Source organism: Rattus norvegicus, chromosome 5 (assembly GCF_036323735.1).
Source record: "Rattus norvegicus strain BN/NHsdMcwi chromosome 5, GRCr8, whole genome shotgun sequence".
Taxonomy (NCBI): domain Eukaryota; kingdom Metazoa; phylum Chordata; class Mammalia; order Rodentia; family Muridae; genus Rattus; species Rattus norvegicus.
Window position 1 is genome coordinate 144,796,807 of NC_086023.1, and position 20,959 is coordinate 144,817,765.

Sequence of the window (20,959 nt, forward strand, 5' to 3'; positions counted from 1 at the left end):
CCGCAAACGCAGAAAATCTGGCCAACCGGGGTTTAAAATAGAGTTTGTTCCTCATCGTATACAGGCCTGGAGAAAGGCAACTGCTTGTGTTGGTTGTGTGACTCGATGGTGTCAGTGCTAACATCTCTGCGACTTTCTAAGTCTCTCTCTCTCAAGCCGGGTACCCCGGATCTGACCATCATTGTTTTATCCCAGGCAAGAAGGCAGGGGGAGGAAGGATGGCACCCGCAAACCCCAACCCTTGTCACAAAGGCAGACTCTCCCCTCCAGGAACCTCACATTTTCATGTATAAATCACTAGCCACCGTGGAATGGCCTGGCTTCATCACAAGGGAGGCTGGGAAGAAGGGAAAGGGGTTTGGGAATCAGTCTCCGATCCTCCGCCGGCAGTGATTGGTGGGCATGGGACTCAGTGGGCACGGCTATTTTTAGGATGCAAGGGGTGATGGATTGGACGATGAGCTCTCTCCTTGATTGGTTCTCCCTCCCATTCACTGTATTTAGCGATGAGGTGGGGGCCTCGGGGGAGGCATGGGATCTGAGGAATAGGAGTTCATAATTAAATCTTCCCTTTAAAGCTCGGTGTAGTGACAAACAAATGCTATCCTAGCGCTCTAGCAGGAGGATCAGAAACTCAAGGTCATTTTTGGCTGTGTAAGGAATTCAGAGCTGGCTTGGGCTACTTGAGAGTAATTTAAAAAAAAAATACAGGAAAGAAATATCCCCTTCCTTCAGTAACCTGTATTTAGTTATATTATTTGCTGTTTGTATGTTGAAGATTTTAGACACCCAAATAAAGGCTTCTGGTGGATTTGCTTGGACAACTGTAACCCCGACTCCCAAGTGGCCGAGGGAGGAGGGCCTGAAACTCAGTCTGTAGACCAGGCTGGCCTCAAACTCAGAGCTCTGTCTCTGCCTCCCAAGATCTGGGATTATAATGGGTGCACCACCACCACCAGGTGGGGTTTTAAACTTTTAATTTTAATTTTATTATTTGCTTAATGTGAATGAATTCACTGGGGGTGTGCACACATGTCACGAGGCACATGTGTGTGTGGGGGGGTCAAAGGTCAACCTTTGGGACTCTCGCCTCTCCTTCCACTTTGTGGGCTTTGGGGAGCCAACTCATACTGTCCACTGAGCCTTCCATCTCATCGGCCTCCATCTTCCAGGGCTATCAAATGGTTTCCTAGGTATTGTGTCATTCGATGTTCACTAATGTCCCGGATGACATTAGTGTGGACAGATGGATTAAACTTGGAAGATCACACCGTTTGTCTGATACCATAGACCTGGTCTTGGGGCGGTGTTTTATTCCTGGACAGTTCTTCCCTGTAGGGAATGAGTGCTGGCGGTCTACCTGGAGAGGAGTGATTACTGGGGCTCCTGTCTGAGACCTGAGCTAAGGGAACATGGATTGGTGAGAACGAGAATCAAGTTTAAAAAGAACTTGAAGACAAGACACCTATAAACCCAGCCCTTGGAAGGTGGATACAGCAAGGTCATGAGTTCAAGGTCACTCTTGGTTAGAGAAGGGGTCCTAGGCCAGCTTGGGAGTCCTGAACCTTTTGCTCCAAAAGCAAAACCAAGAGGGTGGGAGGGACAGATGCTGCCTAAGAGCACTTGCTAGGAACTGTGTGTTGGCCAGCACCCATGCTGTGGCTCAGAATGATCTCCAGTTCCAGGGGATTTGACACCTTTTTTCTACCTCGGTAGGCATCAGGCACACGTGTCACGCACGTACATGCAGGATGGCAAAACATGGATACATATAACATGCATAAATCTTAAGAAAAAAAAAAAGAAAAGACCAAAGCAAAACAAAACATCCTAATGGCAACCCAGCAGCTTGGTGGCAGCAGGTGTAGGAAGCTGGTGGCAGGGAGCACCTTCGGACTTGGACGTCCACTGTTGGGAAGTTTAGTGTGAGGTCCAGTTTGATATGTGCCCCTTCTGGGTTAGGAAAAGAACATGTCACAGACAAAGCTCCAGAGTATTCAACGCTTCATCTACGTTGGGGATGATGCTTTGGTCAGTTTCCTCCACAGGAGGTTAAGCTTCTCAGTCAGACTTCCCTGTCTTATCCTGCCAAAAGGACAGTAATGCGAATCGCCGTAGAGCCAGGCTCTTGGTATCAACAATGTCACCACAGTGTCTCTCTAGGCAAGATAACGAACGAATATCTCCTTTGGTCCAGGCCCTGGATCTGGGAGCAGCTTATGTCTGAACCTTTCCTCTATAGACTCTTCCACAATCCTTTCCATTGTGTCACAATCCTCAGGGTCAGGAAGTTCTTCCTCATGTCTGACTGTGTCTCTTTCACTATTATTAATCATGACCCCCAAAGCGAGCTCTTCCCTCTGACATCCCCGTCTCTAATAATGGCATCATTAGTCTTCCAGTCACGGCTACCGAAAACTTGAGAGTCCTCTTCCTCCCTGACTCTCTGTCTTCCAGTATTTGCCAAATCCTCACCAGCTTCTGGAATGCTCCAAGCCTAGCCCTCAGATTTTGGTATTTGCACTTTTTTTTTATCTGCCTTGTAACCGCTGTTTTCTCCCCTGGGAATTTATCCCACACCCAACCTTTGTCTACCCATATCGTGCTTCAAATACTCTCTTCTCCAGGAAGCCTTCCTTGATTCTTCTCTACTGAATCTGCTCTAGCTGTTAATCCAAGCCAGACTAATATTTTGTCACCTCTCCAGCACAGCCATTCCCTCACCCATAGGGAACACTTACTTAGGACCAGCTCAAGTCAGAGATGACTGGAACCTATTTTCTTTCTTTTTCTTCTTTTTTCCCCCACCTTACTGGAGAGTGGTAGTGGCAAATGATTTCAATCCTGTGATCATGCTGTTTCTTGGGGGTACTAGGAGTGTCATAAAAGCCCAATGAGAGGCAAAATCCAGAATAAAGAGTACAGGAAGTCTCCACGGGAAGTTGAGGCTCCTTGTGAGGAAGTGTTAGCCAGGAGGAGAGCTTGGGGGAAGGGGAAAGGAGAACCAGGGAGGAAGGAACAACAGCTTGCTCCCAGGATATAGGGACCTGATAATTCTGTCCCTGTAGTTCTTCTTGTTAGGCTACAGACCCTTCAAGGACAGGGCCGCACTCAAATGACCTCCGTACGTTCAATCTGCCTTCCGCTAGGTAGGCACTCAACAAATGTCTGTGGAACGCGGCCATATTTAAGGGCAATGAAAACGCTGTAGCTGAGCCTCATGGACAGATCACACAGACACCTGCAGTTGGAGGTAGTCCAACCTGTGCCCAAATTTGCATACATTTGCATAATGAAGCCAACTTCATTTCCCTGAGGGTCTGAAGCCTCTGCATCGTGGGGGATCCAACCAGTCCTGGTTTGGGGGGGTTGGGAAAGAAAATTGCCAGGGCAGAGACCTGTCCCGAGGACTCCAGGAGGAACGTCCTTCCTTGGCTCACTACCTCTCTCTTTCCTGTCAGGAGCCAGTGGTCCTGCGCCTGCTGAAGTTAGGATTCTGCCTGGTGGTGGGGATCCTGACATCAAGGATGGGACGCCCCGGATGGTGAGTGTTAGGAAATTTGCTATATGGGGGTTATATTTGGGTTCTTGAATCCAAATACTTGATAGGCGGTGACTCACCCATTTACCGGCTTTTTCATCTCCCCATTTTGAGCTCCATTTTCTCACGGTAAGTGTGGATAATGTCTACAAGACAGGATTTTGAGTCAGCTTAGAGACTGATGTGTGCACCATACCTGGTACATCACCAGTGCTAGGGAAATAGTGGATGAGCTGCGGGCAGGATCTCGGAGAAACCAGAGGTAGAACGGGTGAGGGGAAGCCGTGTCGGGAGGAAGGGAGATTGAGTCTTAAGAGGTGCTGCTGTCTGGAGTCTTTGAGACTGTCATCTCCTAGTCAGCAGATGGCCCAGGAGCTGGTCTAGAGTGGGGGAGGGCTCCGTCTGCCAGATCCTCTGTCCCTGTCCCTCCTGCTGTCACCTCCTCCTGCCATAGCTCCTGTCCTGGCAGCTCCTGGAGTCCTGATTGGAGGCAACTCTTGCTGAGAGCTGACCTCTCTTGTCCTGTCGCCTCGGCAAGCCTGGGATGAGGGCCAGGCACACTGGTTCCACAGTGGCTTCTCCACTGGCTTCCAGCTTCTCCAGCCCACTGTTCCTGGGAGGAAAAACTCCTGGGTTCCTTTCACAGTCCAGTGGTCAAATGTTGCCTGCTTTAGCCAGGAAAGCCCGGAGACTTTCCTCCCTCCAAGATGCCTTCTCATGGTCAGGGAGGTTGGCAAAGGATAATTGGCAAGGGGAGAGGGCGGGGACTCCAGTGGTTAGTGTCGGGAAGCCAGCAAAGGTGGGAGGAGCCAACTCTAGTTTTCCTGCCTATGGCATTCCCCAGAGGAGGGGAGCGGAGGAGCCTGCAGTCGGAGGTAAGGAAGTAGACATGGAAGGAAGAGGGGTTCTATGGAGTGGTGTGGAGATGTAGACCTGAAGTTAGTGTTCTCTTCCTGGAACCTGCAGCAGGGGGATGCGGGATAGGGCTGAGGTGGCGGAATGGCTGTGGATCAATTTGCTTCAGCTTAGCTTGTTAAAAGCCAGTTCACCTAATGACTGGTTTCTTTGAATATGTGGTCTGTCTGCTTGGGCTGCCTTTTGTTTTTGATAATCTAAAGATATTTAAAAGCCCATTTGGCTGAGAGCATTTCCTCTTGTGGATGAGTATTTATCAAATTTGCAACCGTGATGAATGATGGGATTATTCTGTGCCCTCGTGTCTTTGTCTATTATGACTGTTTTAAGGACTTTTCAGTCCATGTGTGGAAAGATAGTATAATTAATCACAATAAAATTGGTAGGCAATACCAACAGGGATGCCACGGTGCCTAGCGAAAGATGATTTTAGGTAAAGTGCCTGTTGTTCAGTCCAAATCCCTTTTCTCTTCTATTTTCTCAGGAGGTTCCTGGGGCCTGGCCCCCAACAGTATGAAGAGCCTTTACTGAGGCCATGAGGGGTTACCATGGCGACCGAGGCAGCCATCCCCGCCCAGCCCGCTTTGCTGACCAACAGCATATGGACGTGGGCCCAGCTGCCAGGGCCCCGTACCTGCTGGGCTCCAGGGAGGCCTTCTCCACCGAGCCCCGCTTCTGTGCCCCGAGAGCTGGCCTGGGACACCTTTCTCCAGAAGGGCCCCTGAGCCTGAGTGAGGGTCCATCATCTGTAGGCCCCGAGGGAGGCCCAGGGGGGGTGGGGGCTGGGGGAGGCAGCAGTACCTTCCCCAGGATGTACCCGGGCCAGGGCCCCTTCGACACCTGTGAAGACTGTGTGGGCCACCCACAGGGCAAGGGTGCCACCCGCCTGCCTCCCACACTCCTGGATCAGTTTGAAAAGCAGTTGCCAGTTCAACAAGATGGCTTCCACACACTCCCATACCAGCGAGGTCCAGCAGGGCCTGGTCCTGGACCTGGATCTGGCGCTGCCCCTGAGGCTCGCAGCGAGAGTCCTAGCCGCATCCGGCACCTGGTTCACTCTGTGCAGAAGCTCTTTGCCAAGTCCCACTCTCTGGAGGCACCTGGGAAGCGAGACTATAATGGGCCTAAGGCCGAGGGAAGAAGTAGCTCTGGGGGAGACAGCTACTCTGGTCCAGGCTCAGGAGGCCCCCCCACCTCCCACCACCACCATCACCACCACCACCATCACCACCACCAGTCCCGCCATGGCAAACGGAGCAAGAGCAAGGACCGCAAGGGGGATGGGCGACACCAGACCAAGGCCACAGGCTGGTGGAGCTCTGATGACAATTTGGACAGTGACAGTGGCTTTCTGGGTGGGAGGCCCCCTGGAGAGCCCGGAGGTCCCTTCTGCCTGGATGCTCCAGATGGGTCCTACCGGGACTTGAGCTTCAAGGGGCGTTCGGGCGGGTCAGAAGGCCGCTGCCTTGCCTGCACTGGCATGTCCATGTCCCTGGATGGACAGTCAGTCAAGCGAAGTGCCTGGCATACCATGATGGTCAGCCAGGGCCGGGATGGATACCCAGGGGCCGGGCCAGGCAAGGGGCTCCTGGGTCCAGAGACCAAGGCCAAAGCCAGGACTTATCACTATTTGCAGGTGAGGCTTGGTGGGGTAGGGGACCATGTTTTGAGTCCTCACCAGTCTGGTCAGCTGGGGGAATGATGGATATAATTGGGTGGAGTCCAGCTGTCCCCGTATTGGAGGTCTTGAAGGAAGGAGGCTCTGCCTCATGAAAGCTTGAGCCCCTTTGGGGCCTCTCTTTCCTCATTTGTACATTGGAGGGACCCCTCTAATCTGACCAGTGATGTTGATACCAGGAAGACTTCTTGGCTTGGATGAGATGTGCTGACCACTGTCTTCTGGGGTGGAAGAAGGCGGTGGACAGGACATAATGGCATTGTCTTTGAGCTTGGGGCTTGGGAGTTGGAAAGAAGTCTCTTCTGCCCCAAGCCCTTCCCTAGACCTTTTATATGCAAATCCTGGTGGTCCAGTTCATTGGAATATGAAGGTCAGATTCCAGAACATTCCTCTACTTGGGTTTGTCATCTGGGCTGTGGTGTGGTGGGACAGTCCAGAAAATTATGGAGGACTCTGGAGGAAATGCCTCTTGGGGGATTTTCCAAGGCTGGCAACACACTGGAGTCTGAGTCCTGTTGTCATTCAGGCAGTGTGGTGGAGTGGGTGGGCAAGTGATGGCCGTGACCCTCTCTCATCCTACCCATATAACCTTGTGGTCTTTTTTGCCACAAGGAGCTCTGAGCCCTTTCCTGGGGCTTTCATTCCAGCTTCAACCAGCCCACATTGATTGTGTGAATGTTCCCGGTCTTTTAGGGGGAAAAACGTCAAGTTTTGGAGGTCCACAAGGTTTAGGGTTATCTCCAATGTGGGCATTTCTCTTGGGTTGTTGATCCACATCCATTCATTCAGTGAGCACATCCTTAATACAGCAACCGAGACCCTGGCTGCCGAGGGCTCGTGGTTTTTAGGGAATAGACCAGGAAAGAGATGGTAGGTTATGTGATACAAGAGAGTCCTGGGTCCCTGGAGAACACAGAAGAGGCTCCTCACTCACCTCTGGGCGGTGGCTAGGGGTGGCTCCAGGAGGCTCCTGTGAGGAATGTCTCCTGAGCTGAGTCTCAGTGGAGGAGTTGGAGTGCAGATTGGAGCTGTTCCAGGAATTCCTACAGCGCGTTGGAGAGGTGAGCTCCTCGTGTGAGCCTTTGGGGTGACATTGGCCTTGCCTGTAAGTTGTACACATGTTAGTGCTCTCCTGTGGGGAATCACACGAAAGCCCAGGAGAGCAAACAGCACTGTAGCAAAAACGGGATGAGACTTCTGGGATTTGAGACGGGGTAGGTCAGCTTCAAGTTCCCTCCCTGGGTGGGGAGGGGCTCTAGGCTGAGAACTGAGGAGTGCAGGGAAAAACACACCGTTCCTCCCCTGTAACCAGACCTTGCTACCATATTGCTGCTCCCTGCTGCTTCTCCAGGGCTGTCCTGACCTCCCTGGGGGCTTCCTTTTTAACATGCGCCTCACAGTGTCCTGCAGTGGTTGTGGAGTGGGAGCCCTGCAGTGCGTGCCCTCACCTCGCCTCCTGCCACTCCTCTCTGGAGAGGATTGGTGGTGGGGATGGCTCTCAGGGCCTGGGCTTCCCGAGCATCCTAACATGATGGGGGTTGAGTGGGGGCCTGAGCCCAAGGGTGGGTGAACCGAAGGCTGCAGGGACCTTCCAAAAGAGCCTGATACTCCCCTGTCACATAAGCAGGGGAGGTTGGTTCTATGTGACATGGTAACTTTATTGGGATTTTCCCCTCTGGCTTTTTTCGTTTGTTTGTTTTGTTTTGTTGTTTTTTGAAATAGGGTCTCATGTAGGCCGCGGTGATCTCCATCTCCCTGCGTAGCTCAGGCCGCCTCCATGGGCTTCCATTCTGCCTCCTGGGTATGGCAGGGATACTTCACCATACCCTAGCTTCCTACTCTTTAATGTAGCCTGGTTTCTCCCACTGGACACCGGTGTGTCTGTGAGCCTTTTCCAGATCCCTGCATCCCCCTCAGAACAACATTCATTTCCCTTCGGATGGAGCTCTGGCCCTCGCTGAGCCTGCACCCTTATGAGGGTCTCTTCCTGAACCTTCTAGCCTCACCCTTACCACTCGCCCCACCCCCACCCCCTCCCTAAGCCTGCCTCCTTGGAGCCTCTCCTTGCTCTGCTTAACCTCTTCCGGACTGCATGTGTTTTAAAGGCCCTGCTCCTCCAGCCTTCTCTCCTTACATTTCATTCTTCACTGTGTAGGGGACCATCAGAGACTCCAACCCATGGAGCTGCTCCTTCCCCAACCAGGGCTCCTCAGCCACTGCATCCCTCAGCTGCCCCTGGAGTTAGAGACTACCTTGACTGGCTCTTTTGAAAACACATCCACGGCTGCTTTTCTCCTAAAACATTTCTCCAAACCTTCACCCTCTCCCACTCCCTGCCATCCTTTTCTACTTAAAGTCTCAGAGCATAGACCTCTTCCCTCCATTTCCCTCACCTCTCACCTCAGTCAGATTTCCCTTGAACTTGCCCTGGGCATTGGTTACTGGTGGTCTCTGGGCAGCAGTTCCCCCCAACAAAGCCTTCAGCGCCTGTAATAATAGCTAGCATTTACGGAGCGATTTCTGTGTTGCAGGCTCTCAGAATTGGTTGTTTATCTTACCCACCGACCATTCCGGTGCAGGTATAATTACTTTTACCAATTTACAGCCCAGGAAACTGATTCTTAGAGCTTAATTAGCTTTGCTTGAGTTCACCTAGCTAGCAAGCGACAGGGCCAGGATTTGCCCTGGGTCTCCTAACTGCAGAGCACAAGTTACTGACCTTGGAGAACACTGTGGCATTTGACATAATCGACTCCCTTTTCTTCTTGAAATGTCTCGTTTCTGTGACATGGCATTCTCCTGACTCCCTCCCACCCCTCTGCCCACTCCTTCTCAGGTGACTTCACAGGCCCCCTTTCCCTGCTTTGCAGTCCTTTTTAAAATGTCAGCGGGTCTCTCCTCAGTTCTCTCCCTCTGCCCCCTGGGGTGTCTCCTTTACTCCGGGGCATCTGGTTACCACCCTTGATTTCTCCAGTCTGCCTCCTGCCCATCTTTACCAGTAAACCCCAAGACTGCACGTAACACCTTCTTGGGTGTTCCTGGCCCGACTCAGGGCCAGGGCTCAACTCTGAACCTGTCACCCCTCCCCAGATCTGGACTTCTGTGGCTCAGTGCAGGACAACACCCTGTACCCCCAGGTCCTCAGACACCGCTCTTCTCAGCCATCTTGGACTCCTCCCGGGCTCCTCTTCCCTCCCCCACTAATCAGGCTCACGGATGCTCAAAGCGCATCACATCTCCTTCTCCTCCTCTTTCCCTTATTCTCATTGTCTTAATTTAGGCCTCATCATCCCTTGCCTGCAGAACAGCCTCAGCCTCCTAATTGGCTTCCCTCCTGCCACTTGAGCTTCTGCCCGGGGCCTGATCTCCTGACCATCTAGCTTTGGTCTAGAAAACACCCTGACACATTCCCTTCAAGTCCCCTGTGCCTACTCAGTCAGTGCGGCTCGCTCCCCCAGCAGGGCAGAGCGCCCCCTACTGCCCTACTGGAGGGTGCTGATACGCTCCCTGCCTGATACCCTCTGTGGTTCCTTGATAGCTGGGAGGGAGTCGGGAGGGCGGGAGGGCGAGCGGGCGAGCGGAGGCCTGTTCAAAGGATGGAGGAGGAAGGGTGAAAGGTCACTGAGGTCAGGCTATCCTGCACGGATGAGGATCATGATTGACAGGCCACTCAGGCCTCTGGTCTTCAATGTCTTGGCATCTTGTCTCTTCTGCTGACCCTCTTTTGAGTAGCTAAAGGTCTCCGGAGGATGATGCAGCAACCCCCACAAGAGAGAGAAAACACCCTGACACATTCCCTTCAAGTCCCCTGTGCCTACTCAGTCAGTGCGGCTCGCTCCCCCAGCAGGGCAGAGCGCCCCCTACTGCCAATGGGAGGAAGAATACCCTCTCCTCTAAGCCGACTAGTAACAGTGTCTGAGGGACAGAGGCCCTTGTCCTTGCAGGTGCCGCAAGATGACTGGGGGGGTTACCCCACGGGTGGCAAGGATGGGGAGATCCCCTGCCGCAGGATGCGGAGCGGCAGCTACATCAAAGCCATGGGGGACGAGGAGAGCGGAGACTCAGATGGTAGCCCCAAGACGTCTCCCAAAGCACTTGCCCGACGCTTTGCCTCCCGCCGTTCCTCCAGCGTGGACACAGCCAGGATCAAGTAAGAATGGTGGGGGAGGGGTGTCAGAGGCGACTTCGGAGTTCCTGCAGGAACTGTATGTAGAGGGTTTTGGATGGGTAGTCCTGCTTAGGATTCAACAGACTATTTTGCTCTGCTCCAAATGGAGTCATAGTCTTTGTCTTAGTGTTTCTTTTGAGTGTGTGTGTGGGGTCTGGGTGGGGTGGAGTCCAGGAGGGATCTCACACTCTGAGTCTCCTGGGTAGTCTCTTTGTGTTTGTGTGGGAGGAACAGAACCTGGTCAGAGGCCCTGATATTATCAGGCCCTCTCTCCACCTGCTATCGTCCTCCCCTTCTGACTCTGGTATTTGCCTTTTTCAGCTGCTGTGTCCCACCCCGGATCCATCCCCGGAGTTCCATCCCTGGCTACAGCCGTTCCCTTACAACTGGACAGGTAGGGAGTGGCCCTGTATACATGGAGGGAAGGAGAGGAAAAGGGGAGTCAGCTCCATGTGCTCTTTCAAGGCTGCGATGGTCAGTCTCTGTGAGGAGAGAGAGCAAGTCTGGTTATGGGAAAGCCCCGAAACCTGCCTGTGACTTCCAGATCTGCTTTGGGCTGGGGATCTCGGAGAACACACCCAGGAATTCTCAAAGTGGTGAGCATGCGTGAAGGCAGCATCGTTTCTATTGGGTTCTCCATTCTTCTCCAATCCTGGCTGCCCCAGACTCGTAAATGGCAGAGCATAGGCAGAGATGAAGTCTCCTGGGCTATCTAGGCCTGAGTTCTGCAGCCACGACCTCTACTCCCTTGGACCCCACCTTCCCTTTCAACACCCCCCTGTTTCCTACCTAGTCTTTGAAATGACAAGAGTAAACCTGAAATGATGGCTCTGTAATCTTGGCATGTGGGCGGTGGAGGTGGACAAGTTCATGAGTTCAAGGCCAACCTTGGTGTAAGACTCAGCTCTCAAAGAAACAAAACCAAAAGGCAATGTTAGTGTTGACTGTCTCTCAGGGGATTTGTAGGAGTTCAGTGGAAAACATTCAAACAGAAGGCGCTGGTCCAAAACCGATGTTCTATAAAGTGAGTTCCAGTGCTGGGAATGTAGCTCAGTTAGCAAAGGGCCTAGCATTCATTCACAAAGCCCCGGGTTCAATCCTCAGGGATGCATACAACTGGGTATGGAGGCACATGCCTATCTCAGGAGACAGATCAAAAGCTCAAGGTCGTCCTCAGTTAATTAGCAAGTTGGAGGCCAGCCCGGGGCCCAAGAAACCCTATCTCAAAGAAAATAAAGTGACTTCTATACCTAAGCGCAGACCTCCCCTTCCATTAAACAGAGGCAATGGTAGTTTATATTTGAATGTAGGAACAGGGTTGAATAGAGGCTGAACTACTTACCGGCTGAGTGACCTGGGGCAAGCTACATGACTTTTGAGCCCCTTCCTTCCCTATTTAAAAATAGGCATCATAATAGCATTCTTGGCACATAGCCAGTGCTCAATGAAGGTTAGCTATTTTTACTGTTTGCTGGGGGGCGGGGGGTGCCGGGAGAGCAATGCACAGAGCCACGCAGAAGACCGTCCATCGGCTCCCATTGTGAGCCTCGGCAGTCTCTCAGAAACTCTTTGTTCCATTTCCTGAATCAGGGATTCTGATTTGGCACACACAGCTGTCTCTCTGCCTCAAGCCAGCCTCTGTTCCTAGTCCCACCGGTTAATGCCCAATCTTCATGTTCCTTGCCCGTTGGTGACATCTAACATACTTGAGGACCCTTCTTCCTGGGACTTGTCTTCTCTGGTGGCTTTTGGCCGTCCACCCCATCTCTCCCCATGACTGTGGTGACATGGATGTTTCAGGATGTCACCACTGGAGTTTTCCAGGGCTCTGTCCCTTCTCTGTTTTTACGCCCACTCCATGGGTGATCTCATCCAGGCTGTAGCTTTGAATATTACTGAGAACCTGACGACTCCCAGATGTATAACTACAGCCCAGGCATGCACATGGAACTGTATATTGGAGCTCACTTGGCTAGCTGCTGCAGACACTCCCCTCCTCCTCCTCCCCCTCCTCCTCCTCCCCCTCTTCCTCCTCCCCCTCCTCCTCCCCCTCCTCCTCCTCCTCTTCTTCCCCCTCTCCTCTCCCTCCTCCCTCCCTCACTCCTTCCCTCCCTCCCTCCCCTTTTCCCCTCTCTGTGCTCTGATTAAACCTTACTCTTGTTGAGCACACGCTCCACTCTATCACAGAGCTATACCCACTATCCATGAAGCCAGAGTGCTCTCCCTGCTAGACAACACCCTATCCTTCAGTCCTTCAGCAAATCCCCTTCACAGCATTCCCAGGCTCCATCCACCCTTCAGCAGCTGCACTGCAGGCCCCCATGGGCTTGGTCAGGGCCGTTATGCTGCCTTCTTGTTGGTCTTCTGTGTTTGTCCTGACTCTAACTCATTCTCTGTCAGCAGAGCCAGAATGGTTATTTAAAAATATAACCACATCTGTTTGCCTTTCTGCTCAGAGCCTTGGCCTTTCTCAAAGTAACCAGTCAGGGCTTTGCTGGGGTTTACAGAGCCCCGTGTGAGCCGGCCAGTGTGATTCTGTGTTCATCTCCTAGCTCTGTTCCCTTCCCTTCCTCCACCATACTGTACCTGCCTGCTTCCCAGACATGGACGTTGACATTCTCCAGCCTTAGAACTCGAGCATTTGTTACTGCCTGGGTGTCTCCTTCCAAGATTCTGCTGTGGTCCTCTCTCTCTCTCTCTCTCTCTCTCTCTCTCTCTCTCTCTCTCTCTCTCTCTCTCTCTCTCATCTTTTCCAAGTGTTCTGAAATTTTAATCTAAACCTTCCAAACATTTCCTATTCCTCGCCTTCCTCCTCCTCTCTCTCCTCCTCCCACCTCACATTATCTAACAGTGTATATACTTGGCATATTTCTCCTGGAGGTGTGACTTAGAGTCCTTGCTTTACAGAAGAGGAGAGGTTTAAAGCAGCAAAGACACTGCCCTGTTGTCTCTAATGATGCTTGTCCTCCTGAGTGGATTCCTCTCTTTAGTATTTGCCTTGGACATCTTTTTCCATCTGTGGCTTTAGAGTCTTTTGTCCCGTATGCTTCAGGTATGTCTTTTTAAATAGTTTACATCCACTTGCTAATTGCCCGAGAGTTTTGTACGTTTATATTTATTGTGGTATGCTTGGCTTTATTTCTGTCACCTTACTTCGTGCCTTCTTTTATCCTGCTGGGGTTCGGGAGAGTGCATGCTGGGGTGCATGTGTGGAGGTCAGATGACAACATGGAGGAAGAATTGCTTCCCTTCTTTCACCACGTGGATCCCAGAGATTGAATTTAGGTCATCAGGCTTGGTGGCAATCCCCTCCACCTGCCAAGCCCTCTTGCCTGGCCCTTTCCTGCTTCTTAGATGATACTTTTCTTCCTTCCTTTATGTTGGTCTGTCTGTCTTTCTTCCATTTTTGTTGTGATGGTGTCTCACTGTGTAGCCTAGGCTGGTCTATAACTTGCTATGTATGTAGCCCAGGTTGGTCTATAACGTGTGACCATCCTCCTGCCTCAGCCTCCTGAGGGCTGATGACAGGTTTACGTCAGCACATCCATCAGAGTCGGTGCTTTTCTGCCCCTTTGGATTGATGGAGTTTGCTTTATTCTTTTCTCTGTCAAATCCCACGCTGGTTTGACAGTTACATACCCCATTTTATCCTTTATGGTTTCTCCTGTAATTTTAATGTGCACACTTGACTTAGTCTGCAACCGACAAGGCTTCCTACTCTCGCTCTGAATAATGCACGGTCCTTAGGGTGCTTTAATTTTGATGGCCTCTTTCTTCCCCTTTTAAGCCATAGAATTTTACTTGGGGGTGGGAGAGAGAGGTTCTAGCTCAGTGATGGAATGCTTGCCTAGCATGAACGAGGCCCTGGGTTTTCTCCTCACTGTCCACACAAAAACACTGTTTTCCAGAGACTCTGGGTACTGGAAATGTGGCATTAACATGTCAGCCACAATGCTTTCCTCTGCTGAGGGACTTGTGTTCTGGTGTTTGAACAACAACAACAAAAAAAGACATTTTACTGTCGTTATTGGTATTACATTTATTTATATATTATTCGTTTACTTGTGTATTTCTGCCTGCATTATTTTGTGCTTCCGCACACATGGGGAGACCAGAGGACAGCTCGAAAGAGTCAGTTCTGAGGCCACCCGTCTTGGCGGTGGCAATCACCTACGTTCTGTGTCTCACAGCGTGAAAGCTCACCGTCCGCCCTTGAGTGCTGGGTCCTCGCATGTCTGCGAATGTGCTGTCCTACTGCGTTATATCCCCAGAATTCTTTTGTTTTTTTATTTTTTAAGTCATATTTCTATATTAGTGCGCGTGTCCTACAGTGTACGTGTGGAGATCAGAGGACAACTTGTGGGGGTCTTGTTCTTTCTCTCATGTGGGTTTCAGAGATCAAACTCAAGTCACCAGGCTTGGTGACAAGCGCCTCCACCTGCCCTTAGAACCCTTCTTGCTTTTTTATTTAAAGAAATGATTTTTTTGTTGTTGCCACTGTTGTTTTGTTTTTGAAACAGGGTTTATCTGTGTAGCCCTGGCTGTCCCAGAACTCGCTCTGTAGGCCAGGCTGGCTGCGGTCTCAGAGATCCACCTACTTCTGCCTTCCAAGGGCTGGGGTTAAGGGCATGTGTCACTGACTTCCGGTCTCATTCAAACTAATCTTGAAATTACTATCCTCCTGTCTCGACCTCTTGAGCAGCTAGATGACAGCCCTGTACCGTCAGACCCGATAAATCACATTCACTTTAATGGAGGTGTCTTAGTTAGGGTTTACTGCTGTGAACAGACACCATGACCAAGGCAACTCTTATAAAGGACAACATTTAATTGGGGCTGGCTTACAGGTTCAGAGGTTCAGTCCATTATCGTCAAGTGGGAGCATGGTAGTATCCAGGCAGGCACGGTGCAGGAGGAGCTGAGAATTCTACTGCGATTTGGTCTAGCTGAGAGTTGATCAGAAGGCAGACAGAAGACAGACTTCCAGACAGCTAGGAGGAGGGTCTCAAAGTCCACCCCCACAGTGACACATTTCCTCCAACAAGGCCACATCTACTCCAACAAGGCCACACCTCCTAATAGTGCCACTCCCTGGGCCAAGCATATTCAAACCACCCCAGGAGGTAGATCTCATAAATTTTTATTTTTTTCTCCCAGAAAATTCATTTTAATATAAAATGAAATCTTTGCTTTAATCCAAAATCACAACAAAATTAATGTCTCTTACATTTTACTTTAGGCATATGGTCCATTTTGAGGGTGTTTGGGGTGAGGGCACATGACATGTGACATTTGATTTTCGTTTTTTGAGACCAGGCTGGTTTCAAATTCACTGGGTAGCTGAGCGTGGTCTTGAACTTCTGATCCTCTTACTTCTACCTCTCAAGTGCCGGGATGACAGGCCTGTGCCACTATGCTTGGTTTTAGGCCATCCTGTGGATGGAGCCCTGGGTTTTGTGCATTCTAGGAAAGTGCTCTACCCATGAGCGGACCCCAGACCCTTGTACATTTTTACACTATTACTCCTAAGTCATATACACCTCTCTCTCTCTCTCTCTCTCTCTCTCTCTCTCTCTCTCTCTCTCTCTCTTCCAGGTCATATCTTTGTCTATGAGTTCCTTCCACCTAAAGTGTATTCTTTAATTTCTCACTGGTGGTTGGTAGCGTGCTGTGACAGATTGATGCCATTTAGCCTGTTGGGGGACATCCAAGTCAGTGTCAGTCCCTCTCACTGTCTGATTTAAGAAGTCCGCTGCACCGTGACTGTCTCTGTGTGCACTTCCCGTTCTTCTCTGGTTGCCGTTGAGAGCTTGCTTAGGCTTTGGCGTCTGCATCTTTCCTGTGGTGTGAGTCCCTAAGTCTGAGGGTTCGGGGCTTTCATGACTTTTTGGAAAGCCCACCCTGCCTCCTTTGTACGTACTGGCTTGGTAGGCCCCCACTCCCTAGCCTCTACTCTCAAGTGACAGTTGAACCTACGGGCCTGCACATGTCGGGGAAATACTCTACCACGGAGCTACATGCCCCAGCCTCCCTCTTTGTCCAGTGTAGTGGTATGTACCTTTAAATCTCAGTCTCCGGGAGGGAGGCGGCTTGTGGTGGGTTTGAGGCCAGCCTATTCTACATATCAAGTTCAAGGCCAACCAGTGCTACTTAGTGAGAACTTGTCTGGACAAAAGTTCTTTTCTTCTTGAGACTGGATGTTTTGAATTTGCCCAGGCTGACTTCGAACTCAGTCTTTAGCCCATGTGGGCTCTGAGTTTATGGTCCTTCTGCCCCAGCTTCCTTATGTTGGGTCATAAGGTTGTGGTACCAGGCCTGCCTGGTTTCTGTGGTGGTGGAGGTTGACCCAGATGGTCTCCAGTAATAAGAACTCCACGAATGAGCTACACTGAAGCCTTTGGCCTCTCCTTTCTCTTCCTCTTCCTCCTCCATTGTCTTTCTGGGTCTCCCATCCCATGCATGTCTGTTTGCTTGCTGTTGTCCCGTGTTTATATTTTCGAGAGTTTATTTTCCCTCTCCACTCTTTAGATTGGACAGTCTGAATTGCTTTGTCTTCAGGTTTGCTGATCACATCTTATATTAAACCTCTCAATAGAATTTTTAATTTCAGTGAGTTTACTTTCCAGTTCTTGAATAGATACTTATATTTCTTTCTTAAATTTTACAAATTCTTCGTGTGTGCGTGTGCGCGCAAGTGCATGTGTGTGTGAGTGTGTGTGTGAGAATGTGAGTGTGTGTGTGTTGGTGCACGCACATACCACAGCACTCAGTCGCAGGTCAGAGGGAAACATAACGGTGTCAGTTCTCTCCTTTTCTCCTTTATGCGGGTTCCAGGGTTGGAATGAAGAGAGCCAGGCTTTCTCGTCAAGCGCCTTCACCCGCTGAGCCATCTCGCTGACTCCACATTTGTTTTTCTTTAAACAAATTAATAATTATAAGGGCCCAGTGAGATGGCTCAGCACTTAAAAGAGCATACTGCTCTTACAGAGGACCCAGGTTTGGTTCTTGGAAACTACATTATGCTCTAACTCCAGCGCTCCTGGGGAGGGGCAGAAGGGAGAGCCAGTGCTCTCTTCCGGCTTCTGAGGGCACCTCAATGCACATATACTCATAATTTTAAAATGAATAATAATAATAATAAAAGGTCTGCAGTTTTGAAAAGCCAATGTAGAATGATGTTGAGTTTAGTGTCAGCTGGGGCTACGCGGTGAGTGAAACTGGCCCGGGCACTGCCGGGAGACACTGTCTAGGCCCCTCCCCCTCCTTTTCATTTGATGATTGTGATTTGTATCCATGAAATCACTGTTACCATGCCTGCCTTTCAGTCTTTAAACATGGCTCCCTTTAGCTCTTTGAATATGGTTGTAATAACCACTCAGTAGCTTGTGTGTGATAAACCCAACATTCGGAGACCATTTATACTTTCTTCTTTATTTGCATGACAAAATATTTTGTTGAGTGCCGAGCAGTTTAGGTAATATAGTGTGACAATTCTGGGCTCTTATTTTTACCTCCTAAAGACTGCTGTTACTTTGTTTATTTGTGTTAATTCCTGGAGGGAACCTGTGAAGTCTGCTTTTCCTGCAACACGGAGTCTCTGATTCTTCACGTTTCTTTCTTTTTTTCTCTCTTCCATTTCCTGCTGCTTTTAAAGCCTCGTTTCCTAGAGAACTGTTCCAGTGTCTACATGGCTTTGTTTTGGCCAAAGATGGGGTAGAAGTTGTCCTCAAAACCCTTGAGGACAATGAGGTTTCCTCTCTTGGTTTATGGTTGGTTTCAAGCCTCCCCGGCTTTCATTCATCACCAAGGTCTCTGGGGCTTCCTGTGCACATGCGTACGGATTCCCTGCTGAGGGATGCTGGGTGATGGTGTACAGGTTTCCAGACCCTTCTCTGTGTCAGTCCCAGAATTCTCTGTAAAGTATCAGGCCAGGACTGGTGAGGTGACCCCGGTGGTAAGCCTGTCGACCAGGGTCTCATCCCCAGAGCCCACATAAAGATGGGAACCCCCCCCCCAGAATAAAGCCCAAGTGTGCAGACACACAATATACATAAACAACAAACAGAAATCTTAAAAAAAAAATAGGTCTAGTTAGCCGGGCTGCTGCTTGTTGCACAGAGTAACACTGAGGCCAGCCTTCCTGTTCTTGACATGCCTGATGGTGCTCCAACTTTAGGGGGGCCTCCAGCTGCCACAATAAAGCAGCTCCGTGGATAGCCTGCAGCATTGCGCCTGGAGTGCTGCCACCTGAGAAGCTGGGGCCTTGGGGACTGGGGACAGGATCAGAGCCCTTCTCACCCAAAGCGAAGTAATTTTCCTGTGTGCCTTTGATCAGCCTTCAGAGTGACAAAATGGTTGTTTCTGACATCATGTCCGTCTTTCGAATTGTCTGGGTACAAAGATTGGTTGTTCTCATTTTGTCTGAAGTCCTGAGCAAGTCTGGGGAATTCGCAGCCTGGGCTGTCTCTACACCTTGCCTTCCCCACAGTGCTCCTGGTGTCTCCATCTTGACCCATACTTGTGCGGGGGACCTTCCCTCCCTGTACTGTCACCTTCCCTTGAGGCTCCCCATCTCTTTGCTTCCCTCCACTGCTTCTTGTTAATAAAGGTGTTGACGCTTTATTAAAATTTCTTCTATTATTTCTTGGTTACTATTAACTTATAAATTGTGCTTTAAATTTCACTGAGGGTTTTTTTTTAATTTTTAGAAATTTTCTGGGGTTCCTTTTCAAATCTTTAATATCCATCCCCAGTCCAAGTTTTTGGTTTTGTTTATATTTTCTAACTTTGTGGGTTTCTTTCTTTCTTTCTTTCTTTCTTTCTTTCTTTCTTTCTTTCTTTTTTGAGGCAGGGTCTCATGTAACTCAGGCTTGTATAAAACTCAACTGTAGTGGAGGATGTCCTTGAATTCTTGATCCTCCTGCTTCCACCTCTGAGGTGCTGGGACTGCAAGCATTCACCTAGTTTTATCGTTTAAAGTATAAACTCTTAAACATAGTTGATCCTGGGTACAATATAGCCTCAATACTTAGGAGAATGAGGCAGGAGGATTGTTTAAGCCTAGCATTTTGGGGCTATCCTGGGCAAAATAGAGAGACAACATTATTTAGCTAGGCATTGTGGGAATTCAAGGCCAGTGCTGGCTCCATTGTGAGTTCAAAGCCAGCTGGGGCTACAGGAGACCCTGTTTCAATGACAACGAACAAGGAACTCAAAAACAAACAAACAAACAAAAAAACCCACAACAAAATTCAAAACAAAGCCAAACAAATGAATAACAGCAACAAAAGCCCTCGCAACCACAAAGTACAGCATGGTTTACACGAGATTTTCTTTTTTCGGAGCTGGGGACCGAACCCAGGGTCTTGCGCTTCCTAGGCAAGCGCTCTACCACTGAGCTAAATCCCCAACCCCTACACGAGATTTTCTTATAGCCAAGGTAACGTTAGGTGCAGAATGCCTAGCTTCTGGATGACTGAGCCCAGGAATGATTTAGTTCTGTTTTTATGCCATAGTTTGAATTAGTTACCCATGGCTACGTGATGAATTGTCCAAAGAGCCTTACATTACCTCCTGATTTCTGTGGGCTACCTTAGCCCTGAGCACCTGGGTATGGTGTCCCACAAGGCTGCAGTCAAGGTGGTGGGCAGGCTGCAGTTATATCACAGCCTTGAAGAAGACTTGCTGGCATGCGTACCCTCGGCCCTCCATGGCTTATTGGGCAGTGATAAGAGTTTTACCTCCTTTGTAGTAATGGTAGAGAGAGGTTGCTGGGTGTTTGTGTGTGTGTGTGTGTGTTTGTGTGTGTGTGTGTGTGTGATTATCTGTCTGTCTGTGTCTCTGTGTTTGTCTGTCTGTCTCTCTTTGTGTCTGTCTCTGTGTGTTTGTCTGTCTGTCTTTGTGTGTGTGTGTGTGTCTATGTGTGTGTGTGTGTGTGTGTGGGTGGGGGGGGCGCACGTGCATGTGCAGAGAGACAGAAACTAAGGTGAAGCCACTCTATCTGCTACATTTTATTCTTTAGAAGGGGACCACTGGATCTAGCCCACATTCCAGAGGAAGCATGTGCCATTAAGGGTATTATTAACCTATAGACCAGGTTACATTGTCTTGGATGCAGAAGAAGTAGTTATCTCCTATTCAATGTGGCGTCCTCTAGGTAAGGTCAGAGCAATTTCAATGCTGTGTGATCTCCTGGGATACATTCTGTGGTTGTTTCTGTTGGAACATTCCTGATCTGAGACTGCTTCGCGTTGATTTTTTAATGTGGGCCATGCAAGCCCATGCACACACACAGTCCTGAGACTGTGGGAGGACTGGTTAGTGCATACAGATTCATAGAGGACGGCTTCCCTTCCTCTCCTCGGTATCTCAGCTACGGACTGACTTCCTCGTCATGGGCCCGTGGTTATGACTGATAGTTCTTCTTTTCGTTTTAGTCTACATTATCATTAAGGTTTATGAAGGTTCTCATTTCTGCGTCTCATTTGGAATTCACAGAGGCCCAAAGCCTCACTCCTGCACCAGAGTGGGTGGTAGAACGTAAACCTTTGGTTGCTGAGACCGGTAGCCCCTGCCTCCAGCCTCCCCCCTCCTCCACCGGGCTGTTTGCAGCATTGGCACACACAGTTCATATTCTGATTTCCCAGACTCCTCTTTG

At 50.0% G+C, this 20,959-nt stretch overlaps 1 protein-coding gene across 7 annotated transcripts in view; it reads left to right on the plus strand.

Annotated features, from left to right (window-relative positions):
* Dlgap3 (DLG associated protein 3) overlaps nucleotides 1–20,959 on the plus strand; it is a 70,684-nt gene that overhangs the window by 20,393 nt on the left and 29,332 nt on the right. For 5 of the 7 annotated variants that reach the window (XM_039109349.2, NM_001301876.3, NM_173138.6 and 2 more), the window contains exons 2-5: nucleotides 3,462–3,544; nucleotides 4,941–6,092; nucleotides 10,079–10,284; nucleotides 10,624–10,696. In XM_039109349.2, the coding sequence (XP_038965277.1) occupies nucleotides 4,992–6,092; nucleotides 10,079–10,284; nucleotides 10,624–10,696 (1,380 nt within the window). In that variant the 5' untranslated portion in view covers nucleotides 3,462–3,544; nucleotides 4,941–4,991. Of the gene's footprint in view, nucleotides 1–3,458; nucleotides 3,545–4,940; nucleotides 6,093–10,078; nucleotides 10,285–10,623; nucleotides 10,697–13,205; nucleotides 13,355–20,959 lie in introns of those variants that run through there. The other 2 variants (NM_001276304.1, XM_039109350.2) reach the window with 2 other exon arrangements.